General features: G+C 45.0%; 1 protein-coding gene across 3 annotated transcripts in view; it reads right to left on the reverse strand.

The window, feature by feature from the left end:
• Positions 1–13,377: 13,377 nt before the first annotated feature.
• The window catches only part of SASH1 (SAM and SH3 domain containing 1), a 186,390-nt gene continuing 172,160 nt past the window's right edge, over positions 13,378–27,607 (reverse strand). For 2 of the 3 annotated variants that reach the window (XM_061206867.1, XM_061206868.1), the window contains 4 exons: positions 24,774–24,887; positions 19,600–20,729; positions 18,216–18,347; positions 13,379–16,732 (listed from right to left, as the gene is read on the reverse strand). In XM_061206867.1, coding sequence (XP_061062850.1) covers positions 16,469–16,732; positions 18,216–18,347; positions 19,600–20,729; positions 24,774–24,887 — 1,640 coding nt within the window. In that variant the 3' untranslated portion in view covers positions 13,379–16,468. Of the gene's footprint in view, positions 16,733–18,215; positions 18,348–19,599; positions 20,730–24,773; positions 24,888–27,607 lie in introns of all 3 variants that reach the window. The other variant, XM_061206866.1, reaches the window with a different exon arrangement.

A 27,607-nucleotide genomic window follows, 5' to 3' on the forward strand; every position in this document is an offset into this window, starting at 1 on the left:
ACCTCGATTAGGACTTAATGTCCTCTGCTTCTGAGAGTTACGCCACCAGGTAGTACCCAGCTTTCCTGGGTCTCCAGCTTACAGACGGCAGATTCTCAACCTCCATAACTATATGAGCCAATTCTTCATAATAAATACACACACATACATCCCTTCCCTACTGGTTTTGTTTCTCTGGAGAACCCTGACAAATACCTATAGTAACACGATTCATGCATTAGAAAACAAGATCGACCAGTGGGTCTAATAGTTACATAATTTCTAAGTACCAATGACTGGAAAAGACATTGTGGAAGATCTGTAGGCACTGTGAAGTGACATGAAAACACTTGTAGCTTGTGTTGGTGACATCACAGACGGTGCCATTACATTCGTAATTGAAGCAAAAGCTAAATTTCAGTTAGAGGTTAGTGGAAGCAAAAGGATATAATTCTTCTATTCAAGTTTATGGACCCTCTGAGTTCAGAACCCCTGTCCAGAGGTAATTCCAGCATTAGCCTGAGGTTGACCTAGACCTGTCTACACACCAGGCACGTATCTGTGAGGCTCACGCCAGGGAGACAGTCACCCCGACGCGAGCGTGGGCCCCTAAGCTGCACGTGCATGCTGCTGTAGAATTGCAGGGGCCTCGGCTGCTCCCCCACCTCACCCCACCATAGCTTCCGCCTCCTGCGGGGCAGTGTGCAAAACACAAATGCATGCGGCCTTAAAAGTCAGGAAAGGGGCAGGTCCTGGCTGCACAATGCCCGCTCACAGGAGAATACAATGGCAGACTTCAGAATCTGTGCTGGATGGTCCCGTGGTCCTGCCCACGCCTTGGCCAAGTGAGTGAGGCAAGGAGGAAACGCTTGTGCATTTGCATGGGCAGTGCTGGATGGGACGACTGACCCACTGACCACTGGGCTACTGACCATAAAGACCAGGCTGTCTGCCCTCATTGGGTTATACGGCTTGTAGACTCGTGTCCTGAAATCCAGACCAGAAGACAGGGCAGAGTGGCCTCCTAAGGTCCAGAGGCTGCGCATTTGCTTTTTGCCCAATTCCACTCTCCCTTGGGGTAGCCTCTTGAAAAAGAAAAAAAAAAAAGTGCTGGCATACTTTCCTGGTGTGTTCTGTTCATCCAACAAATATCTACTGAGCCCTGGTGTGTGCCAGGCACTGTGCTGGGTGCTGGAGAAGTCATGCTGAATCCCCAGCCTCTGTCCTCAGTCTAGCGAGAGAAACAGACAAGTAGACATATCACTGCAGTGTCTCGTGGTAACTATACAGGCTCAGAAGTCCACCCTGATGCTGGGGGAGCCGGGAGGTGGGCTGACAGGTGCACCTCATTAAAGAAACAAACAAACAAACAAAAACAAAAAACTGACAGGATTTGAAAGTTGCTAAGAGAGTAGAACTTAAAAGTTCTCATCAAAAGAAAAAAAACTCTGTAACTACGCGAGGTGATGAATGTTAACTAAACTTCCTGTGGTGATCATTTCTCCATGTGTACATACACTAAATCTTCCTGTTGTACACCTAAGGCTAATATAATGTTATATGTCAATTATAGCTCAATACAACTGGGGCAAAAAGGAATGCATTTAAGGCAGATATATTCAAAGTGAACGCTCTCACCTACACACACAAAGAAAGAAAAGAAAAAGAAAAAAATGACACTCAAAATGCTTTAAATTATTAAAATGAAATCGTCTAAACTCTAGGTTACCTTCCTTCTCAGGGTTTTACCCTATGCATAAATATAAGCAACGGATATCAAGGTATCAGGAGGAGAGAATGGGGACCGAGCTTCTTGCCATCACCCTTGAGAAAGCACTCCGTTTCTATGCCCTCCCACCGCCAGCCCACCTTTCCCCAGCCCCACTCCCTGCCGATGCCAACCAGAAGGCCAAGAAGTAAAACACAAGGATAAAACGGTTTATAAAATTCCATAAATTTGAAAACTAATTCTGGGTGCCATCCCTCGGAGAGAAATGAGCAAGTCACTACGGGGGGATGAAGGAGGGGAAACGGTGCCAGAAACCCCGACCTCTGAGCTACCGCCTGCCACAGCCGCAGCCTCAGTGGTTCAGCAAACGCCCAGAAGCAGGACCGGCTCTGGTGGTTCAGCCGGGAAATCTGCCAGGACGAGATGCACGGATGAGGCTTCGGGTGAAACACGGCGGTGCTTCCGCGAACGTTGATGGACGGAGCGCCTCTGAGATCTCTTCTGAGCGCTGGCCCATTGTGTTTCCGGGGGGAAAATGGGCGAGAGAAGCTTGAGCTGATACCCCGGGCCGAAGCACAGTTGATCACCTTCATGGCACTCACGAAATGAACATATGCCTGGGAGGGGCTAAGGTAAAAGAACGGGGTCCTGGCAAGTCCTCCTTCCCTCTTCCTGCCCCAAATAAATGAGTAAATGAATCGTTCAATTTGTACATTTAGAGAGCGCTCTGAAGCAGAACCAGTATTCCTGCATCGGGCAGGTATTTGGCCTCACCAGGCTGTGTTAACCATGATCCTGAAGAAAAAACTTGATTTCTTGGTTTGGTTTGTGAAAATCAGTCTTCCGTGCACCTTTTGAATAGATTTTCCAGAATGAACACATTTTCTCCAATTTTGGAGGGAAAAAATATCTGCAAGGAAAATTTGAGGATTTGCGGAAAATTTAAGATCCTCTACGATCCAACCAGCATGAATCCCTCATCAAACATTCTTTGGTGGGCGACTCCCTTCTACCTCAAAGCCAACAGGGGAGGAATTCCGGGGGTGAGAATGGGAGTTCCCCGATGGCTTGGGTCGCCAGTCTCCATCCGTCCTGACAGCACAGAGAAGTACTGCGGTGTGCCTCCCAGCAAAGCCTTATTCCATACATTCTGAGCCTGGGACAAAATAGGAAGTGCCCAGGTGCCAAAGTAAATGAGGCTCCTCCCAGGAGAGGTGCCAAGGCCCTGCGTTTAGACCACAGCCGAAAGGGGCCTTGGAAAACTTTTGGAAACTTCTCCTAGGAAGATGGAAGAAATTCGCACACCGTCCCTGTGTCCAGTGAGACGGCACCGAATCTGCTCTGCAAACCACTGCAGGCCTTTGCAGGGAGCTGCAGCTCTCAGCAGTGAGGCCTTAATCTGAGGAGGTCCTTGACAAACACTTGGGCTGTTTCAGAAGCAGTGAGCGATTCTGCAGCAAAGAGCCCAAACTGGAGAAAGGGGTTTGGGTGACTTGAGTGGCACCTCAGGGTGATTCTGGTTTAAGTCACTCTTGTCAAAGGCCCAGGTCCCAGGTCCAGGGCAATGTCTAATCTCTCCCCCTTTATCCTCCTTCCCTCCAACCCCGCCAGGACCCACTGCTCCAGAAACACCCCTTCGAAAGAGATTTGGACTTGGCACCTGTGATGGAAGCCAAGAGGAGGGTTCGTGGGGCTGAGGACTGGCATTCGGCAAAGGGGAAAGGATTGAAGTTAACCTCAGAAGAGCTATGCGAGAGGACAAGCGGGGGGCATGGTCCCATCTTCCGATGCGCCATCGTGGCCTCGGTGTGACATCCCAAGCCCCATCCTACCACCTATCAATGTGACAGAGAAGAGATGGAGGGCAGCGTGCTTTCAGCTGCTTTCCTGGGTCTGTCCCAACCCCCCGGCCTTCTGAGGGAGGGCCACGTCCTTGAAACTGGGGGCTTCCCACGTGTACTCTCCCAGCCCGGCTGCACACAGACCACACCAGGAGGGAGGGATGCCAGGGGAAAGCCCAGCACCTGTTAAAATCCCTGACTTCTGTCATGTGACTCCACTCCGTTCCGACCAGAGTTCCTAGCGAAGCTTGAGCCCCTTCAGAGTTTAGAGTCTGAATTCTTAGGAGTCTGACTAAGCAGTACTTTTAGAAGCTGCCAAAAAAAAAAAAAGGATCAGGTAGTTCTCTGTCTACTCTGTCTAGGTGGATACAACAGTCGTCCCTGTACGGTCACTTGAGTGGCACCTCACGGTGATTCTGGTTTAAGTCTCTAATTACCCTGGGACCTTTGTGACCTGAACAACTGTCTCCCTATGTCCCTTGTTATGCAAAGTGGTCACTTGGAGGAATGTGGGTAAAGCTGAATAGGGACCAAGTTGCTACCTGGGAAAGAAAGAGGTAGAGTCCCCTAACTTCTTCCCTTTCGAGAATGCAACGTGATAGAATGTCTCCAACAGACTGAGATGAGTCAGACAGGGAAGGACACCAAGAGCCCCCAACAAGGAACCCAGTTCTAGGGGAGCCTGAGTCTGACAATAACCTGGGCCCAGTTCCCCCACTGCAAGGTCCATTTGGGGGCTGGTTTGGCAGATTGTTTGGCTGAGGCCCAAAGTACCCCCAGTAAAGCCACCCAGGCAAAGAGAGCATCTTGTGGTGCTGAGTGTAAACCCCTTTTGGAGGCCACAAGCTTCAGATAGACAGAACTCTGAGACTGTCTTTTGTCCTCCCTCAAAACAAAATGTCACTATGGCATTTGCCTTCATTGGGAGTGGTGAAAGCGAGGACAGTGAACCATAGGGACACAGTGACCCTGTAGCAAAAGAGCTTGGCAGGAGCTGGAGCCTGTCTATAGATGACTGACTTCTCTGGCTCTGATTTTAACCTATTGTTTGGAAGCAAGACAGGGCCCTTTGAGGTGAGTAAATCCTGGGATTCTTGGGCAATTTTGCTCAGGCATGTCTTAGGGAGAGATACAGGATGCCCTGTAATTTGGGCAAGTGGGGACTGAGGCCATTAAATTTGATAGAAAAGGACTAAACCACACTGGTAGAAGAGAGCAAACTGGTTACTTTCAGAAATGGAGCAAGCTCAAAGCTGTTAGAAGTATTCTCTTAACTTCTATTACTGGCCCTTTAGATAAATGACATACTAAAGGAAACTGAGACGCATGTATGAGAGACAACAAAGTGTCCTTGGACAGAATTTCTGACAATTTGTGGCACTTTCAAACATGGTCTTGAATTGATTTACAAGGAATCGATCTATTAGAAAGAAATGACTACCATATGACCCAATAATTCCACTTCTGGTCTGGGATGGGGCCCAAGGAGTCTGCTTTTAAAAGCCTTCACAGTACAATGGCGTTCTTAATGGGTCAACCTGGCCAGGCTACTGTTAAGGACTGGAAGTCTGTGCTCCCCCAGAATTCCTAAGTTAGAACCCTACCCTCCAATGTGATGGTGTTAGGAGGTGGCACCTTTGGGAGCTGATTAGGATGAGATGAGTCAGGGAGGTGGAGCCCTCATGAATGGAATCTGTGCCCTTACAGGACAAGAAAGAGCTTGTTTCTTCTCTCTTTCTGCCACGTGAAGATATAAGGAGAAGTCGGCAGTCTAACCTGGAAGCAGGCTCTCAGTGGAAGCTGACAACACTGACACTCTGAACCCGAATTTCCAGCCCCCAGAACTGTGAGAAATAAAATGTCTGTTGTCCATAAGCAGGTCTGTGGTATTGTGTTATGGCAGCCTGAACTGAGACAGCTACAGCCCTCAGTTAGTCAATCAACATTACCTTAGGTGTTGCTGTGAAGGTGTTTTGTAGATGTGCTTCAAGTCCTTCATCAGTTAACTTTTAGTAAGGGAGACTAAATCTGGGTGAGCCTGGTTCAATCCGTGGAAAGGTTTTAAGAGCAGAGCTGAGGAGTCCCTGATGAAGAAGAAATCCTGCCTGTGGACAACGGCTGCAGCTCATGCCCAAGGGTTCCAGCCTGCAGCTCCTGACAACATGCCCTACGGATGGCAGACTTTCCCAGCCAGCCCCCATGACTGCAGAAGCCAATCCGTGAAATACATTTCTGTTTTCTTTTCTTTTTTTTTGGCTGAGGTGCGCAGCATGCGGGATCTTAGTTCCCCGACCAGGGATCAAACCAACGCCCCCTGCAGTGGAAGTGCGGAGTCTTAACCACTGGACCACCAAGGAAGTCCCCACATTTCTTAATATATATCTCCGATCGGTTCTGCTTCTTCGGTGGAACCCAGACTAATACACCAAATGATTTTACTATGTTGCTCAGGCTGAGAACCGGGGAGTTATTCAGTAGTGGTTAAGCCAAAGGGCATCAGAATAAAATAACCCAAGGTCAAATCTCATCTCTTCTGCCTACAGCTCTGTGACTTCAGGTCCCTCAGCTGTAAAATGGGGATCACAGTGTCTACTGCAGGGGCACACTGTGAACGCCAAATGCTCTCATGTATGTCAAGTTCCGTGAACATCTGGACTGCATCCTGGCCCCTGCTCTGATAATGTCAGGCTATTCTGGGCCATGAGCAACGAAATACTATTCAATCAAAACTGAGCCTGGTTTACATCTCATTGCTTGACATGTAAAGTTTAGGACTTTGTTTCAGAGTCACCTAAATACCTCCTTCCTCCATCCTGCTCCTGTGGCAGGCAGGAGGGCTCCTGCACACACCCAGACACCCAGCCCCACCAGGAGCAGCGAACAGAAGCCGTCATCCCTCTTTGCTAATTAAAGGAGTAAAAAGACGGGAGCCAAGAGCCCCTCAGTGCTTATTAAAATGGATTGTGAATTCCACCAGTCTCCATCATCATTCTCCAATGGCATTTTTTTTTTAAACATCACCTTTATTTTTATTTATTTTTTAATACTTACTTTTTTATTTGGTTGCATCGGGTCTTAGCTGTGGCAGACTGGTTCCTTAGCTGTGGCTTGGGAACTCTCAGTTGTGTCATGCATGTGGGATCTATTTCCCTGACCAGGCATCGAACCAGGCCCTCTGCTTTCGGAGGGCAGAGTCTTAACCACTGTGCCACCAGGGAAGCCCGGGAAGCCCCTCCAATGGCGTTTTAATAGGTGGTTTACAGCACTCAAGGTCTGGCTGATAACTTGGAGAGTCGCGGAGGTCCGGCTCTCCCTCACGCCGCCGCATTTCCCTTCCCTGCCCCTCTGGCTGTGCTGAGCAAGCGCGTTCCTGCTCCTCCCACCTCCCGCCCTCCGCCGGGTCAGGTTCGGCCTTCCATCTGGCCCATCGGTGCCCTCCGGTGGCCAAACGCTGCAGCAACTACGCACTCCGCAAGGGTTTGTTTGCTGGGAAGCGGCTCGGGATCTTTCTTTCGGTTTGCTGTGGTTTCTTTTTAAGGCGCGCATGCTCACGTGCTCCTGCGAAGTCTTTGATAGGTAGAGAGGATGTGCCTCTTTAGCGATTTACTCTGTCCCTGCCCATGTGAGTATGAGCTCAGCTCTTGCCTCTCTGGGTCTGTTTCCTCACCTATAAAATGAAATTAAGGTAGATCATCTCCAGCTTTAACATTGAGGATTCAAAGCCTTGCGATTCAGGGACAGTCATTCATCTAACAAATATCAATATTATGTGTCAGGTGTAGAGGTTCAGAATCGTCAGAGAGCCACCTGTGCATTGCTGGACTTTAAACTGTAGAAGGAGGACACAGCTAATGAGCAATAAACATAACGAAGAAATAAACTACATAGTGTGTTAGAAGGTGAAAATAAAGCCCGTGTGAGGATCAGAACTGGTGGCGAAGGTGAAAGCTAAGGGACGGTGCAGTTTTAGGTGATGGACTCAGAACAGGGCTCTGAAAGGTCACCTTCTGAACACAGACCCGTGGGCTGTTAGTCCTGTAGATTTTCTGGAGAAGGGCGTTCCGGGTTGAGGAAAACCCGTACACAGGCCCGAGGTGAGAGCCTGACTGACTTGTGTGAGAACCAATAAGAAAGCCTGTCTGGCTGAATTAGCTACACGGAGGGTATAATGGGGGGCAGGGGACACCACATAGGAAATGGGAGACGATTGCATAGAACCTGGCAGGCCACCGCAGAGAATTTAACCTTGACTCTGAAAGAAATGGAAAGGCATGGAAGGGTTGGAGCAGAGGAGTGACATAACCTGCCCTCTGTTTTTACAGGGTCTCCTCAGGCTGCCGTAAGAAAGTACAATAGACTGGGTGGCTTAAACAACAGAAATAAATTTTCTCACAGCTCTGGAGGCTGGAAAGTCCAAGATCAAGTGCTGGCAGGACTGAGCTTCTGGTGAGAACCCTCTTCTTAGTGTGTGGCGGCCAGCCTTCTCGCTGTGTTCCCACAGGTGGACACAGAGGATGCCCTGGAGTCCCCTCCTCTTCTTATAAGGACGCGAATCCTGTGGTGGGGCTCTGCCCTCATGACCTCATCTAAACCTAGTCACCTCCCAAAGGCCCCGTCTCTTCATGCCATCCCGCTGGGGGGCCGGCTTCAACGTTTGAATCGGGGCGGGGGACACAAACATTCGTAGCAGAGTCACTCAGCCTGCTGCACGGGCTGAACGGCAAGGATGGGGGCTAGGAAGCAGGTGGCTCCGGGACAATCCAGGTGAGAGGAGGTGGTGGCCATGGTAGGAGTGCAGGTGTTGAGACGGGGTCAGCTTCTGGAGAGGTGTCGAAAGTAAAGACAAGAGGATTTCCTGACAGATTGAATGCGGACTGTGAGAGAAAAAAGAAGGGTTTTGAGCTACGTGACCGGCAGGCGCCATGAACTGAGATGGGAAATGGAGGTGAAGATCAGACATTCCGTCTGTGAGCGGTTGAGCTTAACGTGATCTATTTGAAAATAGAATTGAAAGTGCAAAGTTCAGGCACTGCAGAGGAATATCTTTGCTGGAGTCGTTATCATTACTATAGCGAGCATGGTTTTAGGGTCATACAGGCTGGTGTTGAAATCTCAGTCCTGTTACTTACTGGCTGTGTCAGCCTGGAAGACTGTCTTACCTTCTTTGAACTTTGTTATTCAGGTCATATTTATTTATTCTGCACCCCCATGTGTCAGGCACTGTTCTGGATGTGGGAACATAGACGTAAACAAAAAGTCCCTGCTCTCATGAAGTTTGTGCTCTGGGAAAACAAGGATGATAATAAATGACCACTTGGAGTTGATTGAATGAATAAAATAGGTACATTGCCTTAAGCACTCATTATAGTGCTCTGTCCGGTAATTAACTGATTTAACCACCCTCTCCTTGCTTTCTACCCATTGGAGGACAAATAGTGTCACAGGCTCGGATGGACCCATGAGGGACCAGAGGACGTCTTGAGTGGCAGCCTTCCAGATCTACAGAAACCATAGAACTGACTCCCTAAGAATAGACTGTGGAATATTCTTATAGAAATTAGAGAACGATGTTGCCTCCACAGCTGAATACAGCCTCTGCCTGTTCTTCTTTGGCTTTATTCTGGAGCCCAGATGCTGAATACACCACAAGGACACAAAATGAGATGGTGCCAGAGGAGGCATATTTAGCCTCACAAGCAAATAGCTGGGAAGGTATTTTAACACGTGGTTTGCTCTTGTCTCTTGTTGTAAAAGGTATCCTATCAGTTAAAAGCATTACATTTCGGGAATTCCCCGGTGATCCAGTGTTTAGGACTCTTGTGCTTTCACTGCCGAGGGCCCAGGTTCAATCCCTAGTCCAGGAACTAAGATCCCACAAGCCCCACAGCCAAAAAAAGAAAAAAAAAGGCATTACATTTCTTAAATGATCGATGTTTGGGATTACATCTTTTACTCTAAGCAGGCTCTTCAAGGTGAAACAGAGAGATCACCGTGGGAGAGAAGAGGCCCTGGGATGGATGTCTGAGGTTCGTGAACATTCATTCAAAGGGTGGGGAGAGGGACACCGAGAGGCAGCTGCTGCAGAGGCAGGTGGGGTGGGTAGGAGTGGGGAAGCGGAAGCTTGGGAAGGGCAGTGAGAGGACGCTGCAGAGAAGACCAGGAGGATTTGGAAATCAGGGCGTGGCTTCCAAGGGTGGCCTGGGGTGCATCCAGAGAGCAGTGGGCTGGGGAATCTATGAAGGATAGCGAAGAAGAGACAATGAGAGCAGGAAAAAATTTCAAGATATTTGTCTGTGAAAAGCAAGAGAGGGGTGGGGGGCAGGGGGATTATCTAGGTAAGGGAAATGTGGAGTTGAGAGAGAATGTTTTAAATGAGGAATGACGAACACTGATCTGGTTGATGGAATTTTCTTCACAGGTAAAAGCAACAAATAGTTCTGGCAAGAAAAGGGATTTGTTGTAAGAATCCCATGTAGCCCACCGCAAAGGTCTTCAATTTGGTATTCTTTCCCAAGGCTCCATTGCCTGGGATAGCTTTAATAAGGGAATCTGTTTCCAAGTTAATAGGGTCCTAAAGTTGATCTGCCTGAGGATACCTCCTGCTGGCATTCCTTTCCCATCTCTTTCATAAATGCCCTTCTCCCACTTCACACACACACACACAAAGCAAAATGTTGTAGAGATGTCTGGGGCTCCCAGCAATTAGTCAAACTTGAAATAACTGGGGTTGCAACATCTTCTATAAACCGGGGGCCATAAGGCACCTGCCCACCTCTGCCATCCAACTAATGAGAGACATTTCCAATCACACTTTAATTTTTATATTTTATCATTATTTATCAAAAACTGTGAAATATCTGTATATTGATAATTGATTAATAATAATCATGGTAAGTATAACTAAACCCAGGTTTGTTTGTTTTTTTTTTACAAATAGAGCCTAATGATCAAAAGAAATGAAAAAAAATTAAACTTAAATTCACAAACATTTTTATTACAGGGAAATATGACAAGATGATCAAAAAGACACTCACACATACAAAATATATTGCATTAGGATAAAAATGTGTGGAGAAAGTAGAATGGTTATAGGCTTTGAAGGAGAGTAAAATTTTTTGTTTGCTCTTGTGCGCTTTCAGTGGACAATGGTAGGTATCACACTGCTGTGGTATTTATTTCCCATTGGATATATTTTTTTAAGTAATGTTGCAGTTGTATTCTAAAATGCAAATATTTACAAAAAGCTGGAAATGTACAGTCTCACAATTATTTAAACTTATGATTGGGAACTTTGGGAGGGCAACTTTAAAATGTGCAAGGGAGTCCTTAGTTTGGGGATATTATTTTAGGGGTACATGAGTAAAGATGTTTGATGGCAGTTGGCAAAGGAATCCAAGGAAAGGCAGAACAGGCTTTGGAAAGCCCAGGAAGGCACAGGCACCTCAGTTCCTGGGCTTCCTGGGCTCTGTGGGCACCACCATCAGCACAGTTCAGCCCCAGCCCCTCTCATGTATCTGACTTTCAGCTCCAGAGCCCAAGTCTGGGCAAAAGGAGGCTGAATGGAGTTGTTCTCACTGCTCGGAGGGTGCGGGGGACACTGCAGCGAAAGTTGCACCAGGATCCCTTGAAATGTAGGGAATGCTAGTTCTCCCATAGGAAATGCAGAGTGTGCTTATCCAAAAAGGGGCAATCTGGGCCAGCCCGGAAAAGACAGCGACAGCCTATGGCAAACATGTTCAAGGGGAAGATCCAGAGAAATGAGGGAATATATGATGACTGGGGGGGTCCCAGGACAGGATCCTGAGAACAGCTAGGACTAGACAGATGGAGGGACACCCCTTTTGTCGTGGCTGGAGCGAGGAGGAAAGACTAGCGGAGGATGCAGGGGAGTTTTGCAAGTGAGCTGAAAGGAGGTCCAGAGAGATGGCCCAATGGATGGTTTCCAATTTTTTTATTAAGTAGGGGAAGCCATGGTCCACTCACGATGACAGCCAAGTGGATCAGGAGTTTGGGGACACAGAAGATATTTTCTCATGTTTTTCAAGATTTTTGTTTTTGGTTTTGTTTTTTAAGAGTCTAACATTCTTAGCACATGGATACACAGTTATAATCCACATAACTACCTCCTCCATTTGGGCTCCACCCCCCCCCCAATCCAACTCCAGACTGAGTCAGTTTCCCCTCTGGCTCCCCCAGCCCTTTGTACACATCTCTTATGGCTCCGACCATATTTATCACTGGAGTGTTGAGGATGAACGGGGATGGTAGTAAATTGCAATCAGATTAGTCATAACTCCTTTGGCTCCCACACACGTACCCTGGGGTCCTTCCATACTGGGCTCAAACCTGGTTTGATTAAAACCTTCATGTATTTTGTTTAAGTTTTAGAGAGGTGACGGCTAAATTCCCTTTTCAGTGTTCTTCTCTGACAGTGTAGGAGGAGCGCTGTATGAGAAATTGGAATGCTTCCAAATAACACTGCCCACGGTCCCCTGATGGACGAGTGGTCCAGACCTACACCTGAGTGAGCATCCATCCTCTCCTGTCTCTCACTCCCTCACGTACACCCTCACACACACCCCTAGGAGTACTGTGTACGTACTTTTCTCTGAGTGGGTCCTCAGAGCTGAGTAAAGTCATCATTCTAAGGCCCCCAAATAAGCTGTGGTTAAATGACAACCACCCTTCCCTTTTCTCCTTTCCCTAATCAAACTTACATTCTTTATAATTTAAGTGAATTCAACATAAATATCCATACATGAAGCCAAGTTAGAACAAATGCCAAGAATCCAGTCACGGTTTCTTAGGAATCATAATAAAAAAGTATCTTCTGTGAATTGAACTATAGAATCTTAAGAGTCAACTTGAGATAAATAAGATTTGAGGTTTATGGTCAGTTCTTTAAAATAATGCAGCACTTCAGAGGAATCTCCAACTTTAAGAATATATGAAATAGCCCCATTTACAAGAGGGATTGGGGAGTGGGGAATAAAACAATGATTTGTAAATAAAACCTACCATGGTAGAGCTTCCTACATTGAAATCCACCAGTGGATTTAAACTATTCTATCAAAATTTTAAATATACGTAACTTTAACACAGTGGTTCCACATGCTAGGTGAAGAAGTGTGGGGAAATGCTGTCATTCTTATATGGAAAAATGCATATGCAGTTATCTTTGTCAATAAACACAGCATTTCTGAAAAGATATGCAAACACTGGTTATACTACTTACCTGTAGTGTGAGAAATAGGTGGCTGAGAGAAAAGGAAAGGGTCACTTTTTGGTCTGCCTCAAGTGCACATTTTACCTACTCAAAATGTTGTATTACACACTCCCTCCTAATTGAAAATGTGTTTTTATGTCAACTGTGGCACACTAACATTGAAAAATGATTTTTGTCAAGTTAGGTGATTTCTAGAATATCCCAATCTAGATGTTTTTCTCTCTCAATGGAAGACTTGGATTGTTTCCATTTAACTACGCATGATATTGGGCAAGTCTGCGTGGACTCAGACTCTTATTTGAAAACAACGGGTTTAGACTAGAGGTGGCTTCCAAAAATCTCTTTCTGGGCTAAGATGCTGCAATTATGTGACTTGATTATGCAATATTTGAAAAAAACCTGAAATAAATTGGCAAAGAAAATCTGAGTGAGTATGATAGTGAGTTTTTGTGATGTGGCAGAAGTAATTGTGTACAACTACTATTTTTACAATATATTTCATTCTTAAACCACACTTCATAAATTCCCTTTCATTTCTACTCTATGTACCTTTATAATACCCAGGGAACAACAAAAGAGGCATATTCAACTGAAGAAATTTATTTACTTTTTTTTTCTAGGTACATAGATGACATAATTATAGACAAGTTTTGATACATAGGAAAACCCTTCTGTCCACCTCTTTTTGCTAAATGAATCATCACAATAATTTTTACAATTTTTAAAACAATACACAGCTTTCTTGGGCTGAAGCAATCGCAAGAACATATTGGTACTGGTATATTACAGCTACTTACAATGTTTAAGAACAGCAATGGAGAAAAATAAGTTATTTAAATATTGATTTCATATACAGAAAGTGCAATGTTGTTAGTTGTTATATAATTTGCTTGACAGTTTCTTGTTTATCAATTTAAAATCGAGATAACTTGGACTCAGACTATTATATTTTTTTTTCTGAAAATAATACAGTACACACATGCAGCATTGACTTGGTGAATTGACTTCTTTTGCTGCAATTATGAAAGCAAACTTTGCTCTGTCAGGAACTGATTTTCAGTCGACTAGTTATTTCCAATTTCACTTTTACCTGGAAAGAGAAAAGGCCTCTGACTAAGGCAAGGCCAGGAAAATCTACTTCTTGGTTATCTGGGAATGTAAGTAGTGGTTGGGACTGGCTGCACTTCCTTGTAGACAGCTTCAAAGGAAAAAATGACACACAATGGATGTGTAGCTACCTGAGCCAAACTGCCTCTCCAGGTTTCTTTTGTGCTTTCCAAAGACGACAATTTTCACCCTTCCTCAACATTCTGCACCAGGTGCAATGGATTAAAACTGGATATTGCTGAAGCTGACCACCTGCCTTCTGGCATCCACAGGAGGCCCCAAACCACCTGGGTCAAACATCACACACACACATTCAGGCTTTTCTAAGATCAAATTAAAAGTTTAAAGCAAAAGAAGACCAAACAAATACTAAAAGTAAAAAAACAAAAACAAAAACAAAATTTTTTTTAAAAGCACAATAAAGTAAAAATAACCTCAGATCCCACAGACTAGGAAGCCCTTCCCACTGAAAATGATTCATGGTCCCTGAATTTCACTTCCATGCAAAGGCAATGATTTCCAAAGAAGAATGAAAAAGATACAGTTTGGCATTCTCAAAAACTCATATTCAGAAAGCTCCCTTTTCTGGCACCACTTTTACATTAAGTGAAAATCTTACCGTGAAAATGAACTAACACCTGGAAATTCATGTACAATTTCCCCTTCTCCTTTGTTACCTATTACCTGACTTTATGTGTGGTCTTTTAGCTCAGCTTAAGCTATGAGCAGGCTCTCTCGGATGTCATGCTGAGGTACTGAAAATGCAGGGTGAGGAGCCCCTTTTACAGTGCCCACCTCACCACACACTTGAAATTCCTTCCAGTGACACAGGAGAGCCCTGCAGCCTCGTTACCTTCTAAATGGAATGTCACAGCCCACAGGAATGTCATACCCCAGATGACAAAAATGGGCTGTTTTGAAGAGTTCAACAGAAATTTGGCAGCTTTAGCTTTTTTTCCACATTTCCACAACTTCTTACATGGCATCTTATAGAAGGTGACTATTATTGAAGAAATATATATTATTCTTTCAAATGTATACCAAAAGCATGAAAAAAAAATACGTCACCTGAGAATGTCCTTTTCCTCAGAAACATGGATCCAGATATATAAAGCAAATGGTAAAATGGTTTTGTAATTAATGAAATCACCTTTTTTTCCCCCTCCCCTGAGGGATATCATTTGTTTCAATGAGTAGATGAAACATTACAGAACTTTTAAATCAAGGCTAAAAACATTTCTATCGTAAATGATCACACCCAGTGCTTAAAATAGGGTTCATGATAAGAATGTAAAGGAAAAATCACTTTGTAAGCAACTGGAAACAATAATTTCTGTTTGCTAGAGAATCAGCCACTAGACTAAAAGAGAATGCTGAAATCAGTCGGAAAACAACTGAAAATATGCAACTACTTAATACATGGCCAATGTAGTTTGGCTCCAAAATGAACCTTTATTATATTTAAGTGAATTATCTAAATAAGAAAAGATGGAAAATAGTATTTTAATTATAAACCCAAAAAAAAACTTTTAAAATATCTTATAAACTACTTCCCTTTTAAAAAACAACCTTCTTAAATATTCAACTTACAATGACCTTTTGCAAAGGTGATCTGTTAGCTAATGACTGAATTTTGGAATGGACACGGTCAAGATTCCAAGTCAATACTGCAGCACGACGACCAACGTGGTAACAGCACTAAACTGATTAAAATGAAAGATCGTAACCTCAAACACACACATACACTCTCACACGTGATATCTTTGTGAATTTAAGAGCGCTTTTTACCAGATTTGTAGTTAGTTTAAAAACTGAAAGTCAACATGAAATTTGGCCTGATAAACACCCCTATAGAATAAGCCATGTTAGAGTGAGACAATTAGAAAAGCCCATTTCTGCTGGAAACATCCCAGATACGTTAGATGGCAGTCTAAGATGAAGATTTGGAACTATGGTTACATGGTAGTGAACACTAAGTTAGATAACTGCTTAAAAGCTTACATTAAGGCAAATAAAAGCTGATTGCTAGAAAGCAATTATTAAAATGTCTCTTGTTTATCTAAAGGAGAATAGGGCTTTCTCTTTTTCCTAGTGCAGCCAGATTTTCTTATTTTTGAACAAATGAGCCTGGTCAATAGTGTACAATCACTCCCGAGTCTGTTACTTTGGCCTGGCTAAAGCCCATCTGGGCCTCGGGAACCCTGCAGGGTGACAGACAGAAGGGCTAGAAGCACGCTGAGAAACAGGACAGGCTGCCCCTCCCTCTGCCCCCTGCCCTCACCCAGTGCACCAAGACAGACTGCAGGCAGAGCATTTGTGGCAAGTTGGCATCTTTGTTCTATTGTGTCCTGATAACAAAAATAAGTGCTTGTCTTTTCTTTGGGGGTCAAAGAGAACCACACCAATTTCCTGGAGGGGGCTTTTCTGGAGAAGAGAGTCCCGTGCCAAGATTCCGAGTTCTGCTGGCCACACACTGGGCCTTTCTTCTGGGTCTGGTCTGCATGTCCAGCCAAGGAGGAATTGCATCAGCATCATAAACACAGTGAACGGGTGGCTCTTGTCCAGGGAGGTCCATTTCGGGCCTGACTACATGGCCTCGGGGCCTGGTGGCAGTTTGAAGAGTCTGGCTGCGGACACGAGCTTGCTTATGTGTCTCTCCTCTGTGATGCCGGCCTCCTGAAGGCAAGTGTGGGACAGAGAAGGCACTTGGCCCAGCGTGCTGAAGCCCGCTTCAGTGAGGGCACTGGCGTACATGGGCAGACCGATGGAAACCAGCCAATCCGACACGGATGAAACGCATCCAGGAGATAGGGGCTTCCTACAGATTTCTGTGAGTCCACCGCTTGGGATCTGGGTAACCAAAGAAAGCAATTTATCAAGATTCAACAGGTGCCACTGGAGAGCTCTTTCTTCTATGCCTAAAAGGAACACTACTGAAATATCATATTTATTACTACACTATCAGAAAGGGATAATGCTATGAGATGTCCAAGAACATGACTAGCATCAAGAATTCTTTCCTGGGCTTCCCTGGTGGCGCAGTGGTTGAGAATCTGCCTGCCAATGCAGGGGACACGGGTTCGAGCCCTGGTCTGGGAGGCTCCCACATGCCGCGGAGCAACTGGGCCCGTGCGCCACAACTACTGAGCCTGCGCGTCTGGAGCCTGTGCTCCGCAACAAGAGAGGCCGCGATAGTGAGAGGCCCACGCACCGCGATGAAGAGTGGTCCCCGCTCGCCGCAACTAGAGAAAGCCCTCGCACAGAAACGAAGACCCAACACAGCCATAAATAAATAAATAAATGAATAAATGAATGAATGAATGAATGAATGAATGAATTTTTTCCTGACTTCTCAAAGGTGAGACAAATCTTCAAGGAAGTGTTGGAGGTTCCAGAAGGTACTTGGAATTAGATCTAACCCCAGTTATGTGTGTAAGTCTCCAAACTGTAATCATTTATATTTCTGGCTATTTTGTCTCATGGTGGCCACGCTCTTCAACTAATGCTCCTTACGGTACTTGAAGAAGCAAACCTACGTGATAGTGTGAAAAGGAAGATACTCAGTGGGTAAGGTTTTTATAAAGTAGATTTTCTTCTGTATTTTGAGTCTACATTAACATCCAGAAAATTAAGCATTTAATCAATATAGTCATAAAGAATTAAAAATACAATAATAAATGTTGGCTAAGGCAGGGAAATGGACATTTATACTTGAATTCTGAGAAGGCCAAGTGCTACACCCCTCAGAAAGGCAATTTACCACCAAATGTGCAAACCCTTGAGATTTTGTGCAGTCCTGATGAAGCAAATCCTCTTGAAGGAATATATCCTCAGAAATTTACCCCAAAAGTCTACAAAAATTTATTAACCAGGAGGTTCTTCCCTCAATTGTTTAAAATAAACAGCTGGAAAAAATCTAAATGTTTCAACAATGTGGAATGGGCTGAACTATGACATACCTACTAGAGCACTTTGAAAAACTGATAATATAAAAGAAATTTTAGTAACAAAGAAAGAGGTTCACCATCTGATAACCGAAAACAATAAGGTTTGCAAACTGTACATGTACTATTATATATGTGCAGATAAATGACTAGATGGACTTTTTCACAGTGCTGGGGTTATGGATAATTTTCATCTTTTTCTCTCCAAAACGGTATTTTTAAACCTTTGTAGGCTGAAGAGGTATTACTCTCTCCCAGGTGTCTCCCTTCGATAGCTACAATGAACCCTGGGCTATGTAGCGGCTGCCAGCATGCTCATCATTAAGCTCTAGAACTGAATGGACTTCAAAAAGCTGGGTGAGGGGAGCCCCGAAGTGTGGGCTGCTTACCGCCATGCGGTGCTGCTTCCGAAGCAGCTTCACGCGGATCTGGTCCATGTTGGTGGCAACGTCCCTCTCGGGCTGATCTAAGTCTTCCGCATATCTCTGTACCAGGGCCTCAGGAATCCCACAGCGGCCGTGCTGCAAGGGAACAGAAATCTCTTATCAAGGGTTGCGAGGATCTTTTTCCTTCTCCAAGAACGGCAAACACAAGGTAGGATAAGACATTTAGCTACTAGAAAATAGGACCAAAAGTTTTAATTTGAAGTGAATATATTTTCTTTAGTGTCAGGATGGATGTTTTAGAGACAATACTTTTACATCTTTATATTTTGGGGTCCAACGCCCTCACCTCCCTCTTATCTGATCATTTTGTAAAATGTTATTGAAGACAGTCTTCTAAACTGCAGGGGAGAAGGGCAAATTTGTGCCCTACAGAGAGTCCACTGTTGGTTCCTCAACTACAATGTAGAGTCATACCGCCATATCACTAGACCAGCATTTACTGTACAGTAGAATTCTCACTACTTTCCATTCAAAGGGGTTCATTCACTAAATATCAAGAAGGCAGAGGAGTATTTTATTGTAAGGCACTCTTGGTCATTAGAAGTTTATAACAAAGACTCCTGGGAATGCATTATAACAATTCATGCATTCCTAGGAGAACATACAGCTACATCTATTATCATGTATTTGTATTCAAAGTCATTTTGGTATTGGCAGATCTACTCTTTTTTATTTTTCTTCAAATGAGAAATGAGTTTTCATTAATGTTTTTAGTAAAATGAGGTATCTTTTCCCCTGATACCCATACAGATAATTATACAGTACAATTATTATATCTGAATAGGGCTCTACAATTTTCAAAGTAGGTTCAGGTTTATTTTATTTGCTCCTATTAATACCTCTAAGAGGTAGTTATGCAGGTCATTATTAATTCCATTTTACGCACAGGGAAATGAAATGGGGATGTGTTAAAGTCTAAAATCAAAGATGTTGAATAAGACATGGAAACTGGAACTCACGTTTATCCTTTCAGGAACTGGGTCTAGTACTGACTGATAGCTCTCCCTGCAAAGGATAGCTGCCCCAAATTAAATACAAACAAGTGAAAGAAGAGAAGAGAAAAGAAGAGAAGGGAAAAGAGAAGAAACCCCTGAGGCTGTGTCTGCATGTAATCTGGGCACTGTGCTCCCGGTTCATCTGAACACCCAGCGCGGGGGGGGGGGGGGGGCAGGAGCCCCCGCCGTGGGCCACCCGTATCGTCACTGTCCATTGGTCCTCGCCGCCAGCTGCCTCCGGGGGCTGGGAGGTGGGGGGCAGTGCCGTTCCTCTCGCCTGGCCCCCACCCGACTTAGAAGAGCCTGTGCAGCGGGGTCAGGGCCTCGGATACCTTATCGGAATAGGGCTCCTCGGTGAGATCGATGCCTTCGGCCCGCAACTTCTTCTCGGTGAGCATCTCCAGGTCCACCCCGCGGGTGCAGGAGACCTTCCTGGCCAGGGCAGGGCCAAGCCGCACGCCGTGCTCCTGGAGGCTGGCACTCTCAGGCAGCTCCGACAGCCAGGGTGGAGGCCTGGCGCTCGGCGGGCTGCCCGGTTCCGGCCCTGCGGGAGGCCTGGCCACTGGCGGTGGGGGACAGTCGCCGGGGCCGCCGGCGCTGCCCTTTTTAAGGGGCAGGCTGGGTGCATCGGGGCCAGGGGTGCCGGGGGGACCAGGAGGGACAGGATGCAGCCCGTTGGCAAGGCGCTCCCTGCTCTTCTTGGCGGGGACGGGGGGAGGCTGGGCGGGAGGTTTGGCCTGCGTTCTGGCCTCAGGGCCCCTCTGCGCAGCATCCACGCCTTCTTTGGTGCCCGGGGGGTGATGTGTCCCTTCGAAATCGAGTCCTTTCCTGTGACCCTCAAGAGGCGTCCTTGTTAAACCGTGTTTAACGGCGGGCGGTTGGGCGTCATAGGTTTTGGGTAAACACGGAGGAGGGGATGTGCCATGGGAAAAGGCAGCCATCGGGCCATCCAGTTTCTTAGTAGTCGTTTTCTGAGGTTCAGAAAATCTCTTGCTTTGGGTCAGTAGCAGTGCATTGTCAACAGCAGAATCTAGTTTGGGGCTTTGAACCTTTGTGATGGAGGGTGCTGTCTTTTGTGGCACTTCAGGTACAATCTGAGGGGAAGGTTCTGTCACCTCACCAGGCACACCTTTTTCAGGCTCTCCTTGAAGGTCGTCCAGGGAGTGGGATCGGGGCCAAGTCTCCAAGGTCTGGGGGCCCTCCAGGGTCTCACAGCTCCGGCAGATGGAAACGGGGAGGCTCCTTCGGTTTTTATTCAAGTCAGTCACACACGGGGGATCACAGTGCTTGGAGGTGTGAGGGGTGAGACCACTGCCCAGCCTCCCCTCCCCTCCCGGCTTCAGCGCATCTACTGGCTTCGTTAGAGGCAAGGTTGGGTAGTTGCCCAGCTGATTCCTGTTGAAAGACTTCAAGCTGGACTCGGCTGATGATTTGACAGAGGGGCTGGTTTTACGAGACTTGCCTACGAGACAAGGAAATATTTTACAATCACATTTTAAAAAGCGAATCAATCAAACTGATGTAAAAGGTGTGCTAACGTAATTGAAATCTCCAACTCTTATATCCCACTGTTGAATTACACTAAGGACATAAAATCACCACTGGTGATGTAGAGTCATTGTGGTCCCATGTTTATTTTTAGAAAGAATTCTTAGTCTTATTAAAGGACTCAGGGAGATGAAAGTTAATTGAGTTATGTGGAAAGAAAATATGCTGTGTCAGGCAATAAAATAAACCTAGGTCTAATGTCTGTTCGTAGCTGCAGTCAGTGTGGAACAAGGCACACCCACACCCCAGTTAGGAACCACACTGATGGGACTTCTGTTTAGGGAGTACAGTTTCCTAAGACCATGGTTGCAAAGAGGAGGTGGACTGAACTCTGGGACAGGTTCTTTAAATGGTATCCCCCAAGGTTCACTGGTGACCGCTGAATTCTCAAACCTCTCAAGCCCTCCCCGCCTTGTGTTTTGCTCAGGTGTGTAAAATAAAGGTACCCTAGAAACAGTCAGCCGACCTTGGTACAAATGAGTAAACAAGCTGAAGTGAGTATGTCGCCAGAGGCAATCTATAAGATACTGATATGGTTCTAATTGCCACTGGAGCGATAGACCTGATTAAAATAAAATGATCGTCAGACTGATAACTGAACTTATCAACCAGTCACAGTCTACTTAGTTGACAACTGTTGACTGATACTAATTGCTACTGCTGTCTGGTGAACAGAGCCACCCATGGTAACCCTGAGTGCACCTGACCCCAATCCACTTAAGATTCCTCTTCTGTTTGAGACAAGTAAGCTGTCTGAATTTCCTACGGACTGCTTCCCGACTGTTAGGACACAGAAGCAACAAACAAGGCATGCGGCCCTCAAATGGCCCTCTCCCTCCGAAACTGCTCTGTCCTCAGGCCGTGCCGCTGAGGCATTTAAGATACTGCTGCTCGTGTGGCCCTGATGGATGGTCTACTTGGTAAAGTGTTTTCCTCATGGACCTAATAGTTCCCAACACTCAAATGTTGGTTTTTATTGCGAAAAAAAGAGGACATAGGAGACACACAATTTAGGTTTTATGGCTGCAGGTATTTTAGATGGAATTTATTCACCTCACACAGAAGTCAGCAGAGGCTAACTAGAAACGAGAATGGCGAAGAAGTCAGAAAGGAAAAGATTAGCACTGCGTTCACGATGGTCAGAGAATTGTCTTTTCTCAGAACACTGCACTTTTAAAATCAGTACTTTTCAAAGCAGGAGGATCCTTTTTAATGAAGCTTCATTTACAAAACAGATCAAAGTTGAAGTGTGGAGGTTTCTCAAGGCCCAGGCCCACACACCGCCACCAAGGCCCCCATCCTCGGGACCCCGCAGACCACAGTTAAAAACCAGGGCATAAGGCAGCATGAGCTTCTGAACCAGAAGTTACGAACTGCATAAGAGGGACTGCTTCTGTAAACCTTGCGTTTATTTCTCCACTCAGTGAAAATACTCTCCTAGTAAAACTAGAACAAAATCGTGCAGCTTGGTTTAATGTTTGAGAAAACAAAGGTGGGGAGGTACCACGTCCTTAACTGTTACGTGGACAAAGCAGAAAAGATGGTGGGGGGGTGGAGAAATGTCAAATCTATTCTGAAAACATCTTGCTTTTCAAGTGCTTTTGGTTGGTTTGAATTGTGGGCTTCCAGCAATTTCATATCTTCACTGTATATGTTTATGCTGCTTTTCAAAGTGAAATTTATGGTTGATTCTGTTGTTCCAAAATCTGTTTAGTAAATGTTTTCTATGTGCACATAACTATGGAGGATATAAGTAAACCACTGATTCAAACTGAGTCCACATTTGTAGTGGGTATGGGAGCCAAATATACACATTCTCCAATAACTTCCAAAAACTAGACCATGAGGATGGCTGGCCCAGTGACGTGAAGTTTGGAGATCATAACTCTGAGCCCCCGGTCATGCTGTCTGCGGGGAGAAAGGAGGTACCATATTGGATGTGGGTAATTATATTCTGTCTGTCTAGCTGGTCTGAAGTTTTGAGATTTTTTTTTAAAACAAAAATGTGCTCTTTAAGATTTAATTATATACCCTTCATTCAGAGATCTAGCTTTCATAAAAATGAAGAAATGTTTGAATAGACTTTTCACATTATTTTAATATGAATTTAGATATTTTCATACTGTAATGATGATATACTGCTGCCAGGAGCTATCTGTTTTTGCGGGGGTTTTTTTGAATTTTAGAATTTTATTTTTTTTTTTATACAGCAGGTTCTTATTAGTTATCCATTTTATACATATTCGTGTATATATGTCAATCCCAATCTATCTGTTTATGGAAGGAGTCATCGTGCAACTGCGATCCCTGAACTAACGAGCATGCCTCTTTTCCCGGGCAGTGTCCAAACACCGAGGGCCGCCCCTGCTCAGGCTTTACTGTCTACTTAAGAAGAAAACTTGAGGTGAGGGATGATGATGATACTGAAGGAACCAAACCTTCATGCCCTGGCTTTGCATCATGTTCTCAGCGGGGCTCCTCAAAATCCTCATATAGAAATGAGAGACTCACGGATGACAGTCCCAAGCACTGGGATATTCTTGCTTTTCAGAATAAATAAGCAAACAAATAGGCAAAGAGACCTTTTATGGTATATGTTGCCTTTTTCCTTGTTCCCAATATAGGTCCACCTATTTTCATCTAATCCATGGTTTGTGAAAGTACTTATGATAACATACAAACTAAATCCCTTCTGGCTTGAAGTTCAACTAAGCCCCGATACCTCTGGCTGATGTATGATGACGTTAAGTAGTTAGAGTACGGACTTGAAAATGCTTATGGTATTGGAAAATCAGGTCTAAAATATTGTCTACCATTGACTGAGAGCCTATTATTATGAGTCAGAGTGGTGCCAAGAGGAAAAGAACAAGGGCTTCAGTTATTATTTAATCTCTCTTTAGCATCCTCATCTATAATATATGCACTGCAGGATCTGAGTGATAATTAGCAATTGCATACGTGCGCACCTAGCCCACTGCCTCATTCATAATCAGTGTTTACAAAGTGCTAGGTATTTTTAATATATTATTACTTTGTCTTAGAATAATCTATTTAAAAAAAAAAACAACTCACATTACCATTTAAGAAGTAAGGAGGAGGACTTCCCTTGTGGCGCAGTGGTTAAGAATCCGCCTGCCAATGCAGGGGACACGGGTTCGATCCCTGGTCCGGGAAGATCCCACATGCCGCGGAGCAACTAAGCCCGTGCACCACAACTACTGAGCCTGCGCTCTAGAGCCCGCGAACCACAGCTACTGAGCCCATGTGCCACAGCTACTGAAGCCCGCGTGCCTAGAGCCCGTGCTCCGCAACAAGAGAAGCCACTGCAAGGAGAAGCCCGTGCACAGCAACAAAGAGTAGCCCCTGCCCGCAAGTAGAGAAAGCCCGCGCGCAGCAACGAAGACCCAACGCAGCCAAAAATAAATAAGTAAGTAAGTAAGTAAATAAATTTGTTTAAAAAAAAAAAAAAGAGGTAAGGAGGAGTCGGAGATGTAATTTGGCCAAAGTCTTCAGCTATGCCCTATTCACGTTCAAACCCCAGGTCTCCCCACTCTAAAGCCCCACAGCTCTTTGCATGATCCAGATGTGGGGAGGGGCCTAACCCTCTAAGAGCAGCAGGACAGTGGAAAGTTTAGGGTCCCTTTCTCTGACATGCAAGTTTAAACTCTTCCCAATTATGTGCTATGTGGGATGGAAGAGTAACTGATGAAAAGACCTCTCTACTCATTTCTCAACATCATCAGTTGCCTAGGTTCTTGAGAGATGTTCCTCTCTCCTAAGGATCTTAATTAAGCACCAATCACCCTGGAAAAACTCCTCTCCCTATTGCCAGTTTTCCCAAAAGCAATGGCTCAGGCTGAGGAAGAAAGACAGTCATTAGCCAAAGCACAGATGTCAAGAAATGGCCCAGAAGGCTTGCGTATGAAGATGCATTCATGATTATCTGGGCTGACAGTACCGTTCTCCAAGTTCTCACTGCTTTCATAGCATCCTGAGTCTCGTGGAGAGCATCCACTCAAGCCCTGGCTGTCAACAAGCAGCTTCTCCTGGGATCCGGACTGGTCACTGTTACCTAGAGAAGATGAACACATAGCACGGGATCGTAAAAGGAATGAAAAGCAGGCTCCAAATCAACCGCATCCCAATGTTATCCTCAGTTCTCATAATACATTTTGAAGCCTTGGACTTAGGAAGAGAACAAATTATTTTTAAGTAAATGAGATAAAAATGAACGAGTGAGATCAGAACACTTTTCTTTTCAAATCAAGTATCACAGGAAGGTAAGTTTGTAGACAGAGGACATAGTTGAAATACATCAATGCCTTTTAAGTTACCCTCAGGCCAACCAGGGAGAGGAGAAATTCAGAGCATCATGTCAAAAGTCTGGGGAGAGCAACCACAGTCCTTTCTGAGGGATGGTACCACCAAGTAGAAGCAGAGACTGAATAAATGCCTTTTTCACAAGGAGGAATTACGCCGTATACTTATTAGAGATCTAGAAGATTTGTGTTTCAATTTATTTGTTCCCAGCTTTCCAAATTTGGGAGCTAATATAAAGTGAGTGTCAAATAAACCATCAAATTTTATTAGCATTTAGGAGCATTTTTAACCCTCTGTGACGCGTGCTGGCTCTCGTATCATCTCAAAGGGAGCAAGGCTGACATAAAGGGGACATAAACCCCTAAGCTGATGAGGGGCCAGGGGCAAATCCTTTTGCTACTGTTATTTGAAATAGGTTAGAGGGTTTTCTCTCCTTTTTGCTTCTCTCTTTGTCTTGGGTCAGCATTTCTATTCCCTGCACACAAAGGGTAAGACATGGAAAGCTCAAAACACCCTCCAACTTGGAAACTGAGTACAGAATACCCTGAAGGTGGATGACGGAAGGCTGAGCATCCTCATCCTAAGGAATCCTTCTAGAGAGAAGCATCAGATGTTTTCTGTTGAAAGTCGGCCTAGAGCCAATCAATCACATGGGAAATCACGTGGGCCTTCACTACCCCAGCCGTGTCACTCTGCACATTCTATAAAGAGGGCATGGCTGGCCTTATGTAGGTTCAAAGTTACAGGAAGACTGTCTTTCAGTCATTATGCAGACTAAATGCTTGGTCGATAAAAATGGAAACCAAGAAAACATTTTCTACCTAAAATAAGTAGTTGACAATGAATGGCTTTAATTTACTTTTCTTTCTCTTCACTTCGCCTCCCCCCACCACATACACACACACACACACACACACACACACACACACACACACTAAATCAATAAACCAGAAATCTGATGCCTTTTCTTGGGTCATTAAAAAAAAATTGCGGGAAGGCTGAGGGCTACCATTCCTACTGTCCATTGACCACTTCCTGTTTGTATTTCTCACATGGAAAGCATTTTATAACAGAAATCATGGCGGAACAAGCCCTTAAATTAGAGCACCAAATTAAGAAATGCTATTTTTAAAGTGATTAATGAAAAATTAACTAATTGGAAGCAAAAGAGAAAAACCCTTTCCCCTCCCCCACACCGAAAGTGGAACATTCTAGAGTGGTGTCCTCATTGTGTGAGGGAGTCTGTGGATTTGGAATGGCCTTTGTTCTAGCCTAGCATGTTATTTTGTAAAATGATACTTATAAAATGAGGGCTTGGAGCTATCAATTACAACCCAGGAAGAGGAATCAATGCAGTTTGTCCCTGGCGAGATAGTTCAGTGTATTGCAGCGGCCAAAACAGACTCCAAAATGCTGACCGACGGGAATAAAACAGAAGACTTGTCCCTGCCACTGCAGGAAAATGCAGACTGTGCCTGCATCTTTCGGGATCCCAGCCTCACCACACAGCAGGATACCTGAAGTTATTATGGGGAGTGAAGGGGTCCCTTGCATTGCCTGAAAACCGCAGTTCAATCTATAAAATCATGAGGCCTATTCAAGGGGCTACAGCCACTTTCTTCCTGAAGGATCCAATCAGCAGCTACTTGCAGGAACCCAACAAATTTAGCCAAATTCCCTAAAACTAAAAGCTAGTGTTTCCCCAGTAGGTTGTCCTTCTTCATTAGGGAGAATGAAGAGGCGGGGCACCTCTTAGATGTACTGCACATTCAAGGCCACATCCTCCCCGCACCCCATACTCACTAGAATTAATGCCAAGGCACAAAGGACGAGAAAGAAGGGGAGCTAGAATCACGAACATTCTCACAGTCAAGTAAGAGCGAAGGACTGGGTTGTGGGGCTGAAACTCCATTTGGACATGACCTGAATTTGGACTAAAGCTCTCCCCAACCCCATCTCAACACACACACACACACACACACACACACACACAGAAAGAATATGCTAAGACATTGATTAGACAGCCAAACATCAAAAGGTGCTTATGCGTGAGGACATGTGTCATTTTCTGGAGTGTAGTTACCTTGGGAAAGAAGAAGGGAAAGGAATGGGATTCTTGGATAGCAGGCCTTCCAATGGGCTTGCAACACTTATGTCTTTAAAAAATAAGCACTGAAGTAAATATGACAAAATGTTAACTTTACATGGATTTAGGAAGTGGTATGTGGATTTGTTTTATTTTTCTCTGTACTTTCCTGCATATTTGAAATAATTCCTGATTAAAATTCTTATTCTTATGAAAATGATTTTGTTAAAAGAGAGCTTTCATCTGGCAGACCTAGGAGAGTGGGTCTGGGATGAGTAGGAGGAACTGCCCCAGGACAATGAGAGGCTTTTCCACATGGAACCCTGCAGGAAGGCTGGCATTCCCCATGCACAGATGCAATGAGAGAAGCTGGACCCATCCGAGTG

Source organism: Eubalaena glacialis, chromosome 12 (assembly GCF_028564815.1).
Source record: "Eubalaena glacialis isolate mEubGla1 chromosome 12, mEubGla1.1.hap2.+ XY, whole genome shotgun sequence".
Taxonomy (NCBI): domain Eukaryota; kingdom Metazoa; phylum Chordata; class Mammalia; order Artiodactyla; family Balaenidae; genus Eubalaena; species Eubalaena glacialis.